Source organism: Periplaneta americana, chromosome 2 (genome assembly GCF_040183065.1).
Source record: "Periplaneta americana isolate PAMFEO1 chromosome 2, P.americana_PAMFEO1_priV1, whole genome shotgun sequence".
NCBI lineage: Eukaryota > Metazoa > Arthropoda > Insecta > Blattodea > Blattidae > Periplaneta > Periplaneta americana.
Window position 1 is genome coordinate 170903 of NC_091118.1, and position 23098 is coordinate 194000.

A 23098-nucleotide genomic window follows, 5' to 3' on the forward strand; every position below is an offset into this window, starting at 1 on the left:
TAGGTTTAAGTCCTGTGTGCACAGATGGTTACTGAATAGAATGAAAGAATTCATGATGTGTGATGCAAATTTGTATTTTAGAAATGTAACCCTTTATATTTTGGTTTTTCTCTTTATATTTTAATTTTTCTTTTTGTTTTGTATAAATGTGTTAATTTCCATCATACTCTGTTTGTCAGTATTTGTTTATTTGCTTATAACCTATCTGTTCATTTGTCTTTGTTTATTAATTTGTTTGTGCATGTTTGAATCATTATATGAGTGTGTGCGTATATTATCTAACCTGATGTTGTCATATCCAGACTTTGTATACCAGTACTGATTTCTGACAAATAAATGAATGAATGATCATCATCATTATCTGGGAGGTCAACATACTCCATAATTTAAAATAAAAACATGGAAGGAGATATACCAAAATGTATAATAGACATTTTGTTCCTATCATTATTCTCTAAAACTGAAATATTTGCACTTACTTCCGCAAATATTAAGTATGATGCCGAGTTTTTCATAAGTAATGCATAACTGCAATTAAAGTTGTGTGACGGGATTTTGGGCAAAAAGCTCAGACATGTCAAACCTTTTATGTAGAAAGAAATATTTTTATGGTAACAAACTATTTTTGCTGCCATTTCTGTGCGAGTTGACACCATTGAAAACATTTTAATATACCGTAATACACATACCTTTATTAAAATGTGATGTACACCATACAATATATATTTAAAAATACTATAAAAATATGCATTTATTTGCATAATAAAGTTACTCTGAAGCATTAGATAATAAATATCTGATTTGCAAAGATAATTGATCAGTATATCAACAGCAGTCTTTGGAAGAAACATGCAAATGCATTAACTTCCTAACCTTAGCTTATCTTCGTGACATTAATTTTTTATTATTACTGTAGTGTCAGTGAAGAAACCCACCTAGCACTTTGTTGCTGAAGAAATCTGCTTTGCCCAGCTCCAGGAAGCGACCACGCTGAGCGACACACCTCAGGGAGGCCTGCAGCTTGTCCTCAGCCAGAGAGTTCAGTACCAGATCCACACCAGCACCCTCTGTCCGTGACATCACGAGCTCCTCGAAGGAGATGTCTTGTGAGCTGCCGATGTTACTGTCCTCCAACTGGGACAGACAATAATACAACAATTATTACAGCAAAAATACTGAGATAGGCAACAATCCAACAATTATTACAATCAGACCTGCTATTTGCACTTGCATAACCTTGCATGAAACATTATCAAGAGGTCTCATTTTAAGCCAATGTTTCATTGAGATTTTGTGATTTACCTATTCCATTTTCATCACATTTTATTTAAAATTTTTCCTCAGACAGATATTGCTAAAATACATGATCACTACTTTTCTCATGAAATTGTTTATCATGTGTTTGATTCCTTTAACTTTTACGCAATAAACGAATATAAGTACTGTACCTATTTTCGGAATCACAGCAATACACAAACACGCAAACTGTAATGCTATTTGATAAATTTCCACTGCAATAAAGACTTAAGTTGATATGATAAGAAGCCAGGACTTTGTGCAATGAAACACCACTCCATGGACCATTGGAAGTATCGCCCATTGTTTAGAGACATTAGCACAAACGCATTTCTTGTTCGCAAAATAGGCCTACCTATTTATATTAAAGCAACTAACACTTGAAATCCCACAGAGAACGGCTAAATATATCTGTGCTTACTTTGAAGGAACAACATCTTATTGGTATTGCCATCATTCGTAAATACTACAGCTTTATAGATCAAATATTCAGTACGCCACGTTACCTACCTACTGTTCGAAACTATAATATGTATTTGTGATAGTCACTTGTTATGACAAATGAAGTAAATACTACACCTTTATAAATTCATTTAGTACCGGTATGCCAACTTATCTACAATGAATGACTTACAGTAGGTAATGGAGATAGTTTTTGTTAAACATACAAGTTACGGTAATTTAATTTTATAATCTTGCCTATAAAACAAAGAATACCTACTAGACATACTAATAATGAATGAAATTACAGTAGGTAATGGTGACAGTCACCTGTTATAACAAACAAAGTAAATAAAATAGCTTTACAGATTTATATAGCAGGCCATGTTCTCTACAATTAATTAAATTCTAGTAGGTAATGGTGACAGTCACTTGTTACAACAAACGAAGTAAATACTATAGCTTTAGGCCTACATATTTATATAGCAGGCCATGTTAGCTACAATGAATGAAATTATAGTAGCTAATGGTGATAGTCACTTGTTATAACAAACGAAATAAGGGTAAATACTACACCTTTACAGATTTATATATCAGGCCATGTTACCTGCAATGAATGGAATTATAGTAGGTAATGGTGGCAGTCACTTGATAAACATATGAAGTAAATATTCCAAATTTTATGTCAGCAAAGAAAAATTAAATCATGTAAATATACTCACATAGCACACTTTCTTGTGGCTAACTCCCGCACTGGTTAGTATAATACGACATGTTTAATAAATTAAATTAATAAAACATAGGCATTTCATTTAGAATATAAACAATGTCCAAAATACAATAATATAGACAAGTTTAGAGGCAGGGGATAGGCAAATGTGAAGATTGTACTACTTACAGTTCAAGAGGACTACCAGTTTACTGGTATTGAGGACTCAAGCAGGTTTTTTAAAATACGTTTTCTTGCTTTTCCAAGTGCTGTAGATTTCCGTAGAATTTCTTCAATTGTTTTGTTTCTTTTGTGACATCTGACCATATTGGTAGTGATGAAAAATTTCCCTTAATAAGCACTTTTTTTTTTTAGCTTACTGATTTTGCTAGTATTATAACTGAAGTAATATAATTGCAAAATTTCCATAACATTTTCTTCTTATTCAGCAAATTATTCAGCTGATTGATTTCGACAGGTTTTGTAATTTTAATGATACCCTAATTATAAATTTTCCTGAAAATTTTCCCCTAATTAAGCATTTCTTTTAGCTTAATTTTTTCTAAGTTTTATAATTGTACTGATATAATTATAAATTTTCTTGAAAATTTCCCCTTAGCAAGAAAATTTTTCAGCTTACTGAAATTTAGAAGTTTTATAATGTAGGTCTATTGATATATTATAGGACCTAATTATATATTTTCTGAAAATTGTTCTCCTATTAAGCAATTTTTTACCTTAGATTTTCTAAGTTATAATGTACTAATATGAACATAAATTTTGGCGAAACTATCGGTGAGTTACTTCTTGTGATTTCGGAAATGAAAATCTGCCATTACACTGTCTTACTGCTGACAATCTCACAAAACAAAAAATTACCAGCATTTAGCCAGTGTATGTGCAAGGCATAATAAAATCCTAAACTAACCTAACCTGTCATAGATTTGTATATGGAAGACATAAAAAGCCTAACTAACCTAACATGTTACAGATGCAAGACATAGAGTGAGCGCACACTAGCTTGAAACTTTCGTAATGTCACCAAAGTTATGTTGGTGTAACTGAGGGGAGAGCTCTAAACACTTGAATGTGTGTAAGTGAAGTACCAGGAAATAACTCAGCTCTGGTTTAGACTAAATTTTCCTGAAAACTTCCCCCTTACCTACCAATTGTCTCAGTTTATTGATTTTGCAAAGTTTTATAATTGTAGTGATACACAGTACTTATAAATTTCCCTGAAATTATTCCATTATTAAGCAATTTTATTTTACGATGAAAGAGTAATGGAACAGAGAAAAATTCTCTCTGGCGCCGGGATTTGAACCTGGGTTTTCAGCTCTACGTGCTGATGCTTTATCCACTTAGCCACACCGGATACCACCCCGGTGTCGGACAGAATTGTCTCTGATTAAGTTCCAACTCTTGGGTTCCCTCTAGTGGCTGCCCTCTGCACTACGTCATAGATGTCTATGAACGTAGGACCGAAGTCCACACATGTGCTGAGGTGCACTCGTTATGAGTGACTAGTTGGCTGGGATCCAACGGAATAAGCGCCGTCTTAAATCACGAAGTGATTTACGCATATCATATATATTATTTTAATGTACCGAAGTACATATGATATTTCCATGCAGATATTCTGCGTCATCATACAATGAAAGAGTAATGGAACGGAGAAAAATTCCCTCCGGCGCCGGGATTTGAGCCCAGGTTTTCAGCTCTATGTGCTGATGCTTTATCCACTAAGCCACACCGGATACCACCCTGACACCTCAGCACATGTGTGGACTTCGGTCCTACGTTCATAGACATCTATGACGTAGTGCAGAGGGAGGCCACTAGAGGGAACCCAAGAGTTGGAACTTAATCAGAGACAATTCTGTCCGACGCCAGGGTGGTATCCTGTGTGGCTTAGTGGATAAAGCATCAGCACATAGAGCTGAAAACCCGGGTTCAAATCCCGGCGCCGGAGAGAATTTTTCTCCGTTCCATTACTCTTTCATCGTATGATGACGCAGAATATCTGCATGGAAATATCATATGTACTTCGGTACATTAAAATAATATAAACTTTATTTTACTTACGTTTTTTTAAATTTTATTATTATTGTACTGATATTATTAATTTTTCCTGAAAAGTTTTCTCTTAGTAAGCTATTTTTATTTAAGAAGGGCAGTCAAATGAAAACGAGTCAGATGCCAAAACATAGGCTATAATAGAACATTTATTACCCTACCTCAAAAGTAATCTCCAAAACTGTTTATACATTTATGCCACTGCGAGACAAGATGATCAATCCCATTCTTGAAAAAGCCTGTAGGCTATCTACTGAACTAGTTCTTTACCCAGTCACACAAGTCTTCATCCGATGCAAAACGGAGTCCAAGAATGTCTTTCTTCAGCTCTCCAAAAATGTGAAAATCGCATGAGGAGAGATCTGGACTGTAGGGGGGTGTTAAAGCGTTTCCCAACCAAATCTCTGAATCGTATTCCTCACGGAGTTGGCAGTGTGTGGGTTGGCATTATCATGAAGAAGGATAACGCCGTTCAATAGCATTCCAGGGCATTTTGACCTTATGACGCGTCTCAGCTTTTATAAAGTTTCTTCATAACGCTGTGCACTGATTGTGGCCCCATGCTCGAGAAATTCAACAAGCAAAGAATTCCTAGAATTGAAGAAGAATATCAACATGACTTTTGAACAACCTTTCAGCTTGGGCTGACGAAAACGGTCTGCTCATAAACCAGTCAAAAACTGTACAAATGGTGTTCAGAAAGGGAGGAAGAATAGCAAAAAGTGACACAATCTGGATACAAAATCGACCCCTGCAAATTACAAAGGCATTTAAATACCTTGGTGTAACGATACAGACGACAGCAAAATCCTTCAGAATCCACACTCAAGAACGAGCAACGGCCGCAGTAATAGCTATCCACGAAGTAACAGACATTACCCAACTAGCACTCTCAACAGCCATGCAGCTTTTCTATGCCAAGATACTCCCTATACTGTCATATGGACTGGACATCACATGGACCCGGCTAAACTACAGTGACCTCAAGACCATGGAGAACGTCAAAGCAAGGTTCTTAAAAGCAGCATTGGGAATCTCAAAATATGCACCACCAGAATGGCGTACGAACTCGCGCGAGAACCCTTCCTGATAGAGGAACTACGAAGCAGACTCATGCTGCCATCTACCGCAGCAGAACTTCGACTACTTACGGTCATGCAAGAGAAGAAGGCGGAAATAGAAAGTGAATTCTATGGAACGGAAGCGATGATCAACCACAACTGGACAGGGCCGAACAACAAGTTACGAAGCGCCATAACAAGGCTAGCAGTTCACACAAACTGTGCAGAAGATCAGAGTACCACGAACCTTCCCCCGAATGCGTGTGCAAACTGTGCAACGAAGTGTGTCCAAAATATCATTTTAGTAAATATGTGAATAGAACGAAGTCACTGGTGGAATATAGTAAAGAGAATTAACTCATACGAAACTAAATTGCACGTTTGTGCGCACTTCTTTCTTATTATATCAACATGACATTGCCGGAACTTGTGTGTATTGCTTTGGACTTTTTCGGTGGGGAGAATCCATGTGTTTCCATTGTCGGCTCTGCCATTTGCTCTTCAGTTCAAAATGGTGACACCACGATTCATTCCCAGTGATAATACGGGACAGAAATGCACACTCTTCCTTGTGGTATCGTTGCAAGTGACCCAGTGAAGCAGCCATTCTGTTTGTTTTTTTGTTCATCCGTTAACTGATGTGGAACTCATTGTGCGCAGATTTCCTGGTACTGCAAGTGCTTCGTAGCAATGATGTGTATGGAACAGTGACTTATTCCCACCAAACGACGAAGTCCTTCCACAGTGATTCATCGATTTCCCCATATAAGACTATCAACCTCAGCAATAACAGTAGGATGAGCCTGTCCTGGACGAGCATCGGCACGTGTCCCTCTTGGAATCTCTTGTGACATTCCAGTACAAGCAAACATGAAATGTTGTATTTGCTGTAACAATGGATATCTCGTCTTTCTACTCCTTCAGCAGTCAAAAATCGCACTATACCTCGCTCTTCTTCTTTACCTGCCTCCAGTGATGTTGGACGAACACACGTATCTCTAACCTCACTTCCAGTGTGTGTGTTTTTTTTTCTACATTCAGCAATTTATTGATGAAGTACCAAAACAAATATGTTTTCTCCCTTTTCCCGGTTAGAGCACAGGAATTTTTCCTTAAAGGGGATTATTCCTGTGTTCGTCCATGGTCTGGAATTTACATTAAGTTTAGATTTAAGACCTCTCCTGGCACCACATTATCATAATCATCCTATCACATCATCGGGGTAATGTAACTCCGCCTTCCAGGCGCTCCAACCTCAGAAGTGGGTTACAACTAAGCCACGGCCAGGAGAGAAGACCAGAAATGTCGAAAAGACAACCTGGTGGCATTGGATTAAAAAAAAATATTTAGTGTAAATTCAAATAATAATGCACAAGTATTGTTCATGTCCAGCTGTCAAAACAATTGGGCATGGAGACATTAATGTAGATGTTAAGAAGTCGGAGGTTGTGGAAAAGTGCCTGTTATTCACTTAAAAAAGATAAGATTTCCAGTGTGTAAACAGAGGTTGTAACTGTGCTTTTGCAAGTCGACACCAGATGTCAGGTCAGCAATCAAATTCCACTTGCCTGCCGTGAGATATATACACATGATGACCCATTTTCATTTCACTGCCCCTCATAAATTACTAGGGCCCGATTGTATAAACCATTTAATCTTAGATCAGAGGTTAAATTGATCCTTGTTTCAGCTGAACTTGGAATTTTGTGTTGTATAAAGTCTAATCTGAGATTAATTTGTCTCAAACTAGTCAACTTTGACTGAAGAAATTTCTCCGATTAAGTTAGATGATCCAAGTTCAGTTATTTCTTTCCTGTTTGAAATATACGAGTGACAGATTGTGCAAATAAAATATCCATTATTATTAATATTAATAGATATGTTAGGTGCATTTATATATATTTCTTTCAATTTCTTGCCTTAATACACAAACATTCTTATATTTTATAAGGCTCTATCGTGTTCAGCAGTATCAAATAACATAACCTATAATTATATTATGTTTATAACAACCATTAATTATTAATGGATATGACAGGTACATTCATAAATGTTCAATTAACTGTATTACTAAACGAAAATTGTCATTTTATAAAGCTTTATTATGTTTAGCAGTATCAAACACCATAACATGATAACTTGGAGAACAGTCAACCTTCTTCTTATTGTCCGCCATTATTTACATTGCAAAAAAAAAAAAAAAAAACAGTGTCTCCAACAGAGTGTAATACGGAAAGTCGCGAAAAAGTAGTTGTAAAGTCGCTAGATTTCTCATTATCAACAAAGAAAGATTAAATTTTGTCACTATGGGGTGCTAAAAGGGTCACTAAATCCCTATTTAAGCAATTTAAAAGTTAAAAGAAATTGTTGTTGAAAAAGAGTTAAAATCGCTAGATTGGCAACACTGAACAAACCTGTATAACATGGTCCGCGCATCACGTATTTCACATGTTTATGCGATGTTGCCAAATCCTTTTCACGTGAACTTAGATTGCATTTGAACCAAGGTAATTTGATCGCAGAAAAGTTTTATACAATAGAAGAAGTGTCTGAACTCCATTTACTTTTCGATCTTCGGTTAAATCCAATCTTCGATCAAAGTTGATCTTTAGTCAGGGAGTTTTATACAATTGGGCCTAGCATTGCTAAGTTTTATAATTTATCGTACCCACCTCTTCTTCTACTCGGTGGATGAATTAACTGCTATTCAAATAACCACAATTTACATAATAGGCTACATATTCTTTTTGCATTGCATAATACCACAAAATAAAGGTATTTAATTAAATAAATGTTACCTAGAAATTGGCTACACGAAACAGTTTTCTCACCCAATCTTAGATTAGTTCACTAAAGTTCTCAGAAAATGTTTGTTCCTTAATCAGTATCAATATTGTGGCAAAACAACGTAACAATAGCACTGTTTTGGAAACAGAATTGATACTTACTTACTGGCTTTTAAGGAACCTGGACGTTCATTGCCGCCCTCACATGAGCCCGCCATTGGTCCCTATCCTGAGCAAGATTAATCCAGTCTCTACCATCATATCCCACCTCCCTCAAATACATTTTAATATTATCTTCCCATCTACGTCTCGGCCTCCCTAAAGGTCTTTTTCCCTCTGGCCTCCCAACTAACACTCTATATGCATTTCTGGATTCGCCCATACGTGCTACATGCCTTGCCCATCTCAAACGTCTGGATTTAATGTTCCTAATTATGTCAGGTGAAGAATACAATGCGTGCAGTTCTGTGTTGTGTAACTTTCTCCATTCTCCTGTAACTTCATCCCTCTTAGCCCCAAATATTTTCCTAAGCACCTTAGTCTCAAACACCCTTAACCTATGTTCCTCTCTCAAAGTAAGAGTCCAAGTTTCACAACCATATAGAACAACCGGTAATATAACTGTTTTATAAATTCTAACTTTCACATTTTTTGACAGCAGACTGGGTGATAAAAGTTTCTCAACCGAATAATAACAGACATTTCCCATATTTATTCTGCGTTTAATTTCCTCCTGAGTGCCATTTATATTTGTTACTGTTGCTCCAATATATTTGAACTTCTCCACCTCTTCAAAAGATAAATTTCTAATTTTTATATTTCCATTTCGTACAATATTCTCGTCACGAGACATAATCATATACTTTGTCTTTTCGGGATTTTCTTCCAAACCTATCTCTTTACTTGCTTCCAGTAAAATTCCCGTGTTTTCCCTAATCGTTTGTGTATTTTCTCCTAACATATTCACGTCATCCACATAGACAAGCAGCTGATGTAACCCGTTCAATTCCAAGCCCTCTCTCTTATCCTGTACTTTCCTAATGGCATACTCTAGAGCAAAGTTAAAAAGTAAAGGTGATAGTGCATCTCCTTTCCTTTAGCCCGCAGTGAATTGGAAAAGCATCTGACAGAAACTGACCTATACGAACTCTGCTGTACGTTTCACTGAGACACATATTAATTAATCAAACTAGTTTCTTGGGAATAACAAATTCAGTCTGTATTGATACAGCCATTAAAGGTTAGAAGAATTAGGTACTGGTACGACTTTCGTTTGATAAGATGGTGTCTAATGTAGGGTTACCATATTCTGAAATGTGAAAATGCTGATACATTCCTTTCACCAACGAACTCCTTGTACCAATTTCGTTATTTATATCCCTTTCGCAACTTCTGTATCTAGATCTAATTCTCTTTAACAATTCCTTGTTACTGTAGAAATAGACAAACATACGCTTGCATGTAAAATGTCTTAAGTTAAATTTCCATAAAACAAGTCTTTTCACAGAATGTATGGTAAGACACATCCATGAAATTTAATAACTTACCAGTACTTGATAAGTCCACTGCTATTTACAGTGAACGAAATGAAGGATGTATCTGGATGAACAGCACTTACCCTACATACTTACTTACAAATGGCTCTTAAGGAACCCGGAGGTTCATTACCGTCCTCACATAAGCCCGCCATCGGTCCCTATCCTGTGCAAGATTAATCCAGTCTCTATCATCATACCCCACCTCCCTCAAATCCATTTTAATATTATCCTCCCATCTACGTCTCGGCCTCCCTAAAGGTCTTTTTTCCTCCGGTCTCCCAACTAACACTCTATATGCATTTCTGGACAGCACTTACCCTACACGTTTAACAATTATATACACTGCAATACATTTCTCACAGCTCACAGCAACATCAGACTAAGCGAAACAAAAATGAATAAATAATACTTCAACATGAGAAAATGCGGACAAATTAGAGGCTTTCCAAAAATGTAAACACACGACTGTTTTTATTATCATAAAGCGGACTTGTCCGCATAAACGCTGACGTATGGTAACCCTAGCCCAATGAGAACACTGAGTGAGTGATAAGAGTCCAATTCTTGAGGCCGTAAGAGAGGGGGCGAAAAAAGCAACAATTTGATCAAATGGAAAATTTTCCGAAAAAAAACATAGTGGAAAATTTTTCTTATCACATCAGTACATATTAGTGTTAATGGAAATTTGAATCTGTGTAGGTAGTGTTCTGTGCACAATGTGTAAAACAACTTGGGTATCATAGCAGCATGGAGACATAATAAATATAATGAAATGAACTTCACGTTGGACTATTAAAACCCATGAAATCAAAGTTCGTGGGCGGGGGGGGGGGAGGGGGGGGGGAAGACTAAGTACAGGTAAGCAAATAATTAAGGGGCGGAATTGGGTAATATAGTGAAAAAAAGTATTATTCCGATTGTAACTTTAGCTGCATTGAAAGGATCAATTGCTCTCCTGAAGCATCACCTATATTCGAAATGGAACCAAGTTCATTAGCATTCTTTACTTTTTTGTAACACTTGCCTCTCTAAAACTAGGTATATTCCCACCAATCACAAAATGTATTTGCAGCTATGTACTTGTAGGAGTTTCATTGTCAAAACAAAATTAATGGTTCACTGAACTTGTAAACATTTATATGGTTAAGTACTCTTTGTCCCTTGTGGCAGCTCACGAATAGTGAGAAGATTTCTAAATTAATAAAATATAAATCCTTTAAAATGGTCTCTGATAAATTATCTAAAAACTACATTACACAAAATTTCATACTACGTATTTATGGCTTTGTCAGCTGCTGTGACGTCATTTTTAAAGCTCAGGTGCACAGTGTTTTTAAATGACACTAAACTATGATTGCAATTTCGTCTAACTTTAATTTTTTGTTTTATTCTGTACAAAAAGTTATATATTTTCGCAACTATTAATACTATATGCATGATATTTGGTGTACACATTATTTACGCTATTAGGAAACTTTTTTCTGGAAAATAACTCTGTTATTTTGTCGTATTTGAAAAATATGTTTCCATATTTCTACAGACTTACTTTCAAAATTCATTCTTAAAAGTTAAAATTTTCACCTTAAAATTTTTGAAAGCCAATATCAAAACTATGTTGCGGAAGTATTAAAGAACGTGTTTCTAGAAGTAAAATGTCATAGAAATTTTGATCTTTAAAAATGCATCAGATATATTCAATTTATTACAAAGTACAGTGTAGTGAACAGTGTGACACTTATCATGCATTGGAATGTAACAAGAGATCAGTATTGCTGACTCAACTTTGTACAGACTAGAGTCGAATGGACTTCTGCCCATTGGACGCTTTATACATTACTACTACTACTACTACTACTACTATTATTATTATTATTATTACAACTAAAACGATAGAGTTCGAAGTAAATCCCGAAAAGACTAAGTATATGATTATATCTCGTGACCAGAATATTGTACGAAATGGATCTATAAAAATTGGAGATTTATTATTCGAAGAGGTGGAAAAATTAAAATATCTTGGAGCAACAGTAACAAATATAAATGACACTCGGGAGGAAATTAAACGCAGAATAAATATAGGATATGGCTATTATTATTCAGTTGAGAAGCTTTTGTCATCTAGTCTGCTGTCAAAAAATCTGAAAGTCAGAATTTATAAAACAGTTATATTACCAGTTGTTCTGTATGGTTCTGAAACTTGGACTCTCACTTTGAGAGAGGAACAGAGATTAAGGGTGTTTGAGAATAAGCTTCTTAGGAAAATATTTGGGGCTAAGAGGGATGAAGTTACAGGAGAATGGAGAAAGTTACACAACACAGAACTGCATGCATTGTATTCTTCACCTGACATAATTAGGAACATTAAAGCCAGTCGTTTGAGATGGACAGGGCATGTAGCACGTATGGGCGAATCCAGAAATGCATAAAGAGTGTTAGTTGGGAGGCCGGAGGGAAAAAGACCTTTGGGAAGGCCGAGACGTAGATGGGAGGATAATATTAAAATGGATTTGAGGAGTTGGAATATGATGGTAGAGACTGGCTTAATCTTGATCAGGATAGGGACCAATGGCGGGCTTATGTGAGGGCGGCAATGAACCTGCGGGTTCCTTAAAAGCCAGTAAGTTTTTCTTTATTATTACATATTCATTTTAGTGAATTCCGTATCCTGTTTGTTTTTTTCCTAAAATTAGGGCCCCATTTTTTTTTTTCAAAAAGTAATATCGAATTTGAATTGCTGAAGCGATGATTGTTCTATATACAAAAAATGGACATTGTGCATCAATTATAGAAGAAAGTAAATTTTACCTTCCCCTCTGCTTAAGATAATAAGCTAATGAATTCATCTCTCTCTCTTGTATGGAAGAGGGACCTGAAGTTTACACTGCAGCTTGAGGCTTATTGTTCTTACCATTCCTATTTTGTGAATGATTGGGTAGCGAAATGGCCGTGCTCTTGAACAAGTACAGCATGCCACACTGTGAACCTAACCTGGGCTATGGTAAGTTATGTGAATTAAGATGGCGAAATGAATCCGAGGTCCAACGCCGAAAGTTACCCAGCAATTCTGCTTCGATTCATTGAGGGAAAACCCCAGAAAAACCCAAACCAGGTAACTTGTCCTAACCAGGATTCGAACCTGGGCCCGCTCGTTTCACGGCCATACGCGCTTACCATTACTCCACAATGGTGGACTAATGAATTAATTACATGAAGTAATGTCATTAATGGTCTCAGTTAATTTTATTTTATCACCCTGGTAGCAATTGTTTCTTACCTGTGGGAAAAGTTGTTTGACGTATTCTCGCTTTTGCAGCGAGCTGACAGTGGTGTACACGGTGCAGCCCGTGTGCAGAGCCAGTCTGATGGCCGCCTGCCCCACGGCCCCGCTGCCTGAGTGGACCAGCAACGACTCGCCCTTCTTCATCTTCCCTATCAGCACCAGCGCGTAGTATGCCTGCTCATAACAATACAAACAGTCAGTCATGCGAAACATCAACCTTCAGTTGGCTTCCAGTGTGATCAACAGATTCCTCCACACACAAACAAGCATGTAACACAGTTAGGATATCAGCTGACTGCGAACTACTAAGATGTGGATAAACTTAAAGAACTGTGATAGATTATCTTCAAGTTCGCCTCTCTGATGCCCAGTTTCTGAAAGACAGTTACCTGTACATACAGAGTTATCTATGTTTTAAAGTGCTTAAAATGAGTTTCCGAAACAACGGTTATCGTTATCTTTACAGTTATCTGTGCTTCAACTGGTAACTGGGTGAATATTCTGAAATGGGTAAACTGTATGTCCCGGCTGATTTAAGGAGTTTTTTGAAAATGTTAACTGATTACTTTTGCGTTTAATTAACTAACTCTCACATGTTTTAGTTGGAAACAAAGTATAAAAGGATTAATTAAAAAATTTATAATTAAAAAATAACTTCCAAATGTCAAAATGTAACTACGGTCCCTATGTCCCCAACTACATTTTACTCTGTTTTACTAAGTTTTTCTCGGAATGTTTCGATTTGATTTTATTTCCTCGGCCAAGATTATAAAAATAAATAGTTAAAATACTTATGAAAGACAGGAATTGTTGTTTGTTTAATTCTGAAAGGATACAACTTTAACGTAAAGTTTGTCCCCAAAACTTTCGTAACGTCAGTCCCTCGAAATAAAAGAGCTACACAAAAGACAATTTTGTTTCATGTGGTAAATTTTAACGGTTGGTAGTGATGAGAGGTCAACTTGGCGCCAGTTGAAAAACTTTTCGTCCATTATCGTAATTTATTTTATTGGAAAATACAAAAATCATCACTGATGACTGAATGTTATGTTTGTTATTGGTAACACCAGTCCCTGGTGGCATTAAATATAGTTTGTATATACAAAACTTTCGTAGTATGTGCAAAACATTACAATGTTTGTCGACTAAAAAATCTAACCTCCATGACATTTTTAAAGATTTATTTTGTCAGAACTATTGCGATTGCGGAAATTATACTAATTTGTAACACAATGGTCCCTGTAACGTTGGTCCCTTTATTGTGGGATGAGAATTCATTTAACATAAAATTATTAAATACTGGTGTATAAAGTAACTTCGAATATTATTTCATGTGATTGTATATAGGAAAGAAAAAAAAGTCTGATGACGAAAGTAGGAAATATGAAAGGGAGAAGATACGTAGGCAGAGGGCAAATATGACTGAAGAAGAGTTGTAGAAAAAAAGGGACTATGGCAAAGAATATAAAAAAAAGAAATAAAATAGCAGATATGACTGATCGTGAAAAAAAGAAATGTTCGAAGACAAGTGAAATCTGAAGTACAGAAGTTTAGAAGATAGCTTAAACAATGGGGTGTAAGGGAAAGATAACAACAATCCCTTGGCTTTTTTTTTAAATTAGAAAATCTCACAAAAAAATTTTTTAAGCTCAACTGATACCAGGATCTTCAATAATAGGAGCAAATGTAACCAATGTGAGAAAAAAGTGCACAATTTAATATAATATATTTTTTACAGTTTTGTTATTCATATTTGCCCATTTCAGAATATTCACCCAACTATGCTTCGGCCTGTAGTTACCTGGCTGTTAGTACTGATTCGAACAAATACTGACATATGATGCTACTGCATTACTGTTTTGTGAACTATAATAACCGATATTAAATAATAATATACATCACAATAAATTGATTTACTATATTATCTGTATAGTTTTAAAAATTTGGCGTTTTATTTACATAACTTATGGTAAATGTTTTACTTTCTATGACATATTAGGATAATAATGTGTGTTTGTAAACACAATTTTGAACATCACAAGTTTAATTTTCGTCATCAACTAAAGATTCCATGTCGTTAGTGGAGGAATATTTTATTCTTGGGTGTTCTTACCAATGCCAATGGTATTTCAGACTCTGAAAAGTCGATTTGAAGACATGAAAGCATTCACATGGACGAATGTAAAATATTTTGACATGTTTATCAGTATGGCTGCCATAGCTGAATACGGTTGCAGTTATGAAGCAGAAGTTACATCTAGCCCTCTTCACTAGAATTATTTACCTCGATGATCACGTAAAATACCAACAATTATTCCTTTTTAATCATTTACGATTGAGATAGAAGTGTACAAACACACTATTGTTAATCACACGGTTCTATCAAGTCTCACATGTATTGCTTTCTACACAGGGGTGAGCAAAATGCTGATACCTCAGTACTTTAAATACAAATACAAAACTCTTCTAAAAATCACCAAAATACATTTACATTCAACATACTCGAAATACATTTACGTTTCAAATATCATTGGTCGAATAGGGCCAGTATGAGTCGGTATGGTATACTGGAAGTAAAATAAGATACCAAAAACCATACTGGTAATCAGTGGCGGCTCGTGGGTATTGAATTAAGGGGGGCTGCATACAAAAATAAACCAAGCAACTTACTTTATTTAAAGATTAGTTCCATGCGCCTTATCTTGTAAGTTGTGTTTAAATGAGACAGGCTCATGTTAGTAGATCTACTGGCATTTAAAAGAATCCTGCGGAAAAATTCCAGCACACCGGCGACGCTGATATAACCCTTGCTGTTGCGAGTGTCATTAAATAAACCATAATTTAATTTTTTATATGCAGATTTTAACCTTAGAAATATCTAACTGGCGATGTTGTAGTTGGTTGTATAATATATCTACATGATACATCAATAAATGAAAAAAATAACTGAGCCAGAAATTGAATTCAGGATATTCAAGAGTACGCACCAGGGCGCTTGCCTCATTTATTGTGATGTTGTTAGATGTTTCATATTCCATTATGGTTTGAAAACATTCTAGCAATGGCTCCTTCTTTTCATGAACAACATTTACTGTTCTTATTTTAAATCCACCTTGTTGTCCCAGCTGATGGAATTGTCTTTGAAACACATTAATCTAATACAGATCGAAAGAAGAACGCAGGGATACTGGATAAAAAAATATGCAAGCCTTTGTATTTTGTTTCGTGGCTCTTTCCATTATGAGATTCAACTGATGGGCACTTAATTTCACATTTTTCCTGAACTGTTAAGGTACTGAACTGAATAGACTGTAAATATTGAACAGAATTAAACATTGTCGCACTTGTTATACTCACAACATTAAAGAAAATGTATTTAAAACTGTGCGCTACTGACAAACTGCTGCAGATTTTGCAGCGCCTGGAAACTCTGGATTCGCGGCGAGGGGCAGCAGGGGGAGGGGTAAAACTAACGCGCAAAGCATCCGAGACGAGACTGGCAGCTCCAGGGGAGGAAGTGGCTTCACCAATCCGTCCTTGTCTCTGGTTTCGCTCTGGCAGCACCAGGGGAGGAAGTGACTTCACTAACGATTGCGTGCATGTCATTGAGAGCGAAATTTTTTTAAAAATTCGAGCCGCTAGATAGAGACTGTATAATAAATGTTTTTCACAACATAAAACGAGACAAGAGCCACAAATGTCTGGGGGTGCTGCAGCTCCGCAGCCCCTCTTCGAAAGCCGCCCCTCTGGTAATATAAATTTAAAACTGACTGTCATTTAGTTTACAATCAATTATGCTAACCAATAGAGTCGTCACACTGTACCTTCTCTTAGACATTCCTGTAGTAGTGTGTCATATCTTATACAGAGTGACCCGTAAGTAATGTCATTAATTACAGGGGGTTATTCTTTGGGATACTTCAAACAAAAAACTTTAATATAATCTATCTTATTTTTGCTTCATTTTCGAGATAAAAATTGTTTTATATGAAACATTTCACAGCGTGTTTTGGAAAGCCGTTCATTTAATTCCCAACATGCTCAGTCAATTTAAGAGAGTAGTGTATTATGATAATAAATGATTGAAAGAATTTTAGTTTTGTCCTTTAAATGTGCAGAAATTTGATCTGAACTAATGAAACTTCTCGTTATGTGTGTAGTTTGTGTATTTGTCGTTTGTTTCCTTTGTATAGTATGAGTATGTCATCTACGTATCTGTGCCAGTATATTATGTTGTCTGCATATTTGTTGTGTTCATTGTTGAGTATGTATGTTTGTTCTATGTTGTGTAAAAATATCGCTGCTAGTATGCTGGATATGGGTAATCCCATTGGCAATCCTTCTGTTTGTGTGTAGTATTTTTTGTTGTGTGTGAAATAGTCTTGCTTTGTTATGATGTCTGTGATTTTGATGATTTCTTCGATGTGTTCTTGTGGTGTGTTGTTGTCTATGAGCATTTGTTTTAGTATCTGTAATGTGTCTTGTATCGGTATATTAGTGTATAAGTTAGTGATATCGAAAGATGCTAGTGTTGCACTGTGTGGAATGTGTTGTTGTTTTGTTCTTTCTTTTTAGATAGACGTAAATATCTAATAATACAGTACCTACATAGAAACTATAATTCACGAAAATATTTATATAACAGAAAATAATGTAATAAATCATTAATAAAATTATATAGTCAACCAAAAACTTCATTACTGTAATTATATAAGCATCTTATTTTATTTTTAACACTGAAAGGAACTCACGGTTGCATATGCCATGGGCACTGTGGCAGCGTCCTCCAGTGTCCAATTGTTGGGCACATTCCAGAGCAGGTCCTTGTGGGCCAGAACCATGGACCCCAGAGCGCAGGACGGCACTATGCCCATCACACGATGACCCCTTGTGTTACGGCCAGAGAACTCCATTCCTTCTACTCCATCCTGTCACAACAGAAGCAATCATCAACTTCAAATATATATGATCTTATTTAACTTTGTTGCCCATGTCAATACAGCACAAGGACGGGACCCACAAGCACGTAACATCCAAAGCCTTGTACTGAATGTTTTCGGAGGAGCAAGAGTAGAGATACTGTACTGGGAATAATAATTGAGGGGTTTGCCGGAAAAAGGGCGTATATGTCAATATGGCGAATTGAGATACATGCTATCTAAGATTTTAAAACGCACCTGAATAAAATGTTATACACGCACGTAGCCCTGTCCTGTAGGTATGTACAGTACAATCAAAACAAAATTTCGCTACTATAATTATTCATTACATTTTAAACCGTTTTCCCGAAGAAGGGCATGTAGATCTATCCGCCTTTCTTCTGGCAAAGCCCTCAATTATGAAGATAGTTCAACTGAAACAAGTATCTAGACATTTTAATGAAGAAACTAAACTGAAACAACTTCTAGATATTTTAAAAGGTGGATAATGGAGGTGGTGGCCAGAAAAAGGGCAAATAGATTTATGTTCCTGTTTTCTTCCCATCAGCTTACATTATTTTCCATACTTTTCTCTATAACCTCTGCAATTCCTGTTTCAGTCTAACACTTTAAAGGCCAGAGCAGCAGTTTGAATGAATCATTGCACAGCTGATATCTGCTGCAAAACGATGACAGTAGAACTAATTCATGTTTTTATAACTTGTAATATGTGATAAAATCAGTACAGAGAAGATACAAACCCAGGTGCTTCAGAAGAGCAAGAAATGAGTTCCGATATTTAGGATGACACAAAGTTTTATATACTTACTTATGGCTTTTAAGGAACCCGGAGGTTCATTGCCGCCCTCACATAAGCCCGCCATTGGTCCCTATCCTGAGGAAGATTAATCCAGTCTCTATCATCATATCCCACCTCCCTCAAATCCATTTTAATATTATCTTGCCATCTACGTCTCGGCCTCCCCAAAGATCTTTTTCCCTCCGGCCTCCCAACTAACACTCTATATGCATTTCTGCATTCACTCATACGTGCTACATGCCCTGCCCATCTCATACGTCTGGATTTAATGTTCCTAATTATGTCAGGTGAAGAATACAATGCGTGCAGTTCTGCGTTGTGTAACTTTCTGCATTCTCCTGGAACTTCAACCTTCTGCTCTCCAGTACTTTTGAATAAAATTAATGTAATGAGAAAAATTAGAAGTAATTCAGAATGTGAGAATTATAGTGAAGAAACAAATTAACTTTCTCAAATAGAAAGAAAATTTCAAAGCAGTTTATCTCAAAATATGCTTCCCATGTATGTGCCCTTTTTTTCCAGTCATAGCCTCAATTGAATACCTCGGTGCAAAAACTGGTCAAGTCCAATTTTTTTTTCAAAATCGACATTTAGTATGCACTGCATAGACAAATATATGCTGCACACTTTTGTGCTAGAATCCATCAAGTATGACTTTTAGTAACGTCTCTACAGTTGAAAAGGGCTTGACTGTTTTACTGAATTACGTCAGAAACAGATGGATCTTCCTGCTAGATAGAAGGTAGGTCAATATTCTTTCCCTACAGCCCTATATTTCAGTACCAATTTTAACTACAGCTTTGTCCTCCCAAGACCAGATACTAGTAGAGCTTTTGCCTGGTGATCCAGAGTTGCACTCGGGCGTGAGTTCGATTCCCGCTCAGACTGATTATCTGGTTGGGTTTTTCCGAAGTTTCCCCAACTGTAAGGCGAATGTCAGATAATCTGTGGCCAATCCTCGGCCTCATCTCGCTACCGCCAATTTCATTGACGCTAAATAACCCAGTAGTTGATAGAGCGTCATTAAATAACCAAGTTAAAAAACTATTATAAGCTTACCTACTCTCATTGGCTGCACTAAACACTTTAAGCTTTAAAATATATTAACAATAATAATTGTGTGAAAATATACAGTGTGTTTCTAAATTAGACTGACAAACTTTGGGATCAGATAGATAACTTTCTTTCAAACAGTTTTTGTTAAGAAACCCATGGGCTGCTACACTTCCTTTCAGAGCAAGCAGGGCTTATGTCATTACATGGCTAAATCTTACAGGAAGGGATTGAAGTAAATAGTTACGTGAAAAGTGAATAAACAAATCATTGATGTTACAGGCACAATTTACTGATCCGAACAAACAAAAAAAAAAAAAAAAACAAACAAAACAAACCGTATGAAAAGGAAAAACACTCACTTCAGTGTCTTTTTTTAGTAAGTTATTTTATGACGCTGTATCAACATCTCAGGTTATCTAGCGTCTGAATGAGATGAAGGTGATAATGCCGGTGAAATGAGTCCGGGGTCCAGCACTGATAGTTACCCAGCATTTGCTCGTATTGGGTTGAGGGAAAACTCTAGAAAAAACTTCAACCAGGTAACTTGTCCCAACCGGGATTCGAACCCGGGCCACCTGGTTTCCCGGCCAGACACACTAACCGCTACTCCACAGGTGTGGACACTTCATTGTTAAATTAGCAGTATGGACCCAATGCTTTATTGTCTCATCACTACAACAAGTGCTGGAACACACGTCCATTGACTTCCAGACAAGCATTGCATCGATGTGCCATACTTTTTTACGATGAAAGAGTAATGGAACGAAGAAAAATTCTCTCCGGCGCCGGGATTTGAACCCGGGTTTTCAGCTCTATGTGCTGACGCTTCATCCACTAAGCCACACCGATTCCATCCCGGCTTCGGAAGAATCGTCTCAGTTTTAAGCTCCAACTCTTGGGTTCCCTCTAGTGGCCGCCCTCTGCACTACGTCATAGATATCTATGAACCTAGGACCGAAGACCACACATGTGCTGAGGTGCACTCGTTATGAGTGACTAGTTGGCCGGGATCCGACGGAATAAGCGCTGTCTTAAATCACAAAGTGATTTACGCATAGCATATATTATTATAATGTACCGAAGTACATATGATATTTCCATGCAGATATTCTGCGTCATCATACGATGAAAGAGTAAATGAAATTAGTGCCATACTTTGTCATACCCTTTCAGAGACGCGAGGCATTTCCCTGATTTCAGCTGCTGTGCAGACAGTGAGTGTTGCAAGGTCTTCTTCAGAGTCAACAGGGGTTTCATAAACCACAGGTAATCAAATTGGTTTAATGCATGATACCGAGCTGAGGGAATAAACAAACCGGGTCAAAGAATGATACTCCACTGATGGAGTAAACAAACTGGGTGGTAGCATTAAACCCCACTTGCACTGAAACGAAGCGTCCTAGCCCATGGGTTCCTTAATGAAAAATGTTTGAAAGAAGGTTATCAATCCAACTGAAAAGTTTGCCAGTCTATTGAAAGAAGGTTATCAATCCAACTGAAAAGTTTGCCAGTCTAATTTAGAAACACTCTGTATAATACAAGTAATATATATTACATACAGGTGAACTGTAAGTACTGTCATTAATTTCAAAGGGTTATTCTATAAGAAATTTCAAACAAAAAGTTTAAAACAATTATTTTGCTCGTTTTTGCCTCCTTTCCGAGACAAAAATTGTTTTATATCAAACATTTAATATCGTGTTTTGGGAAAGCCAATTATTTAATTCCCACACTTGGGAGGAAATTAAACGCAGAATAAATATGGTAAATGCGTGTTATTATTCAGTTGAGAACGAGTCAAATCATCCTTCATGAAAAGAGTACTAGGAGTAGGAAGAACAACTCTCTCGAGACTAACATACGAACTAATGAAGGAACGCTTCTTCATCGAAGATATTAGAACACAACTCTGCATGCTGAAGACCCCAGCATACGAGAAAGCCCTGGAAGTACTCAGAGGAAAGAAGAACGCCATCTGGAGTGAGTTCTACATAACAGACGCCATGACAACCAGAGGCTGGGCAAACACAAACTACGAACTGAGACACACAGTGACCCATTACGCAGTACATGATTTTCACCATAAGATCTGTGCCACCAAGAGATACCACAAACCCAACGACGAATGTGTGTGTGAATTGTGTCAGAAGCCGTGTGGACAATATCACGTTGAAAACTGCCGTGAAAGGAAAACCTCGTTCACAAACTTCTGCAAAGACTAAGCTACAAATCCTATGCACATTGTGCGCATTTCATTTCATTCATTATTCGGTTGAGAAGCTTTTGTCAAAAAATCTGAAAGTTAGAATTTATAAAACAGTTATATTACCGGTTGTTCTTTATGGTTGTAAAACTTGGACTCTCACTTTGAGAGAGGAACAGAGATTAAGGGTGTTTGAGAATAAGGTTGTTACGAAAATATTTGGGGCTAAGAGGGATGAAGTTACAGGAGAATGGAGAAAGTTACACAACGCAGAACTGCACGCATTGTATTCTTCACCTGACATAATTAGGAACATTAAATCCAGACGTTTGAGATGGGCAGGGCATGTAGCACGTATGGGCAAATCCAGAAATGCATATAGAGTGTTAGTTGGGAGGCCGGAGGGAAAAAGACCTTTAGGGAGGCCGAGACGTAGATGGGAAGATAATATTAAAATGGATCTCAGGGAGGTGGGATAATGATGATACAGACTGGATTAATCTTGCTCAGGATAGGGACCGATGGCAGGCTTATGTGAGAGCGGCAATGAACCTCCGGGTTCCTTAAAAGCCAGTAAGTAAATAAGTAAATAATATTTAGTAGAATCCTGTGTGTTACAGAAGTTCAAGGCATTGAATTCAAATCATTCTATGTACTGAACATTGTATCTTAATGTTCTTGTTATGCGTAAACCATATCTCATAGTTTACATTTTCTCTCAATTACAGCATTCTTTCAGAATCACTTGAAAAGTGCAAAATGAGGGGTTCTACTGTATACAAGAACGATTTTTACGAATATTATTTAATTGGAATACTTTTGTAGACAGTTCAATGGGAATATATGTGAAGGTATTGTCCAAGAGTAGAGATTTTAACATGAAAAATTATGAAGATAATTTGACTGGAATAAG

The 23098-nt window shown here is 36.7% G+C and overlaps 1 protein-coding gene across 1 annotated transcript in view; it reads right to left on the bottom strand.

Annotated features, from left to right (window-relative positions):
- The window catches only part of LOC138711657 (fatty acid synthase-like), a 55837-nt gene that overhangs the window by 30051 nt on the left and 2688 nt on the right, over positions 1-23098 (bottom strand). The window contains exons 3-5 of the mRNA XM_069842791.1: positions 17939-18115; positions 13182-13361; positions 936-1134 (exon numbers count right to left, since the gene is read on the bottom strand). Of these exons, the coding sequence (XP_069698892.1) occupies positions 936-1134; positions 13182-13361; positions 17939-18100 (541 nt within the window). The 5' untranslated portion in view covers positions 18101-18115. The remainder of the gene's footprint in view (positions 1-935; positions 1135-13181; positions 13362-17938; positions 18116-23098) is intronic.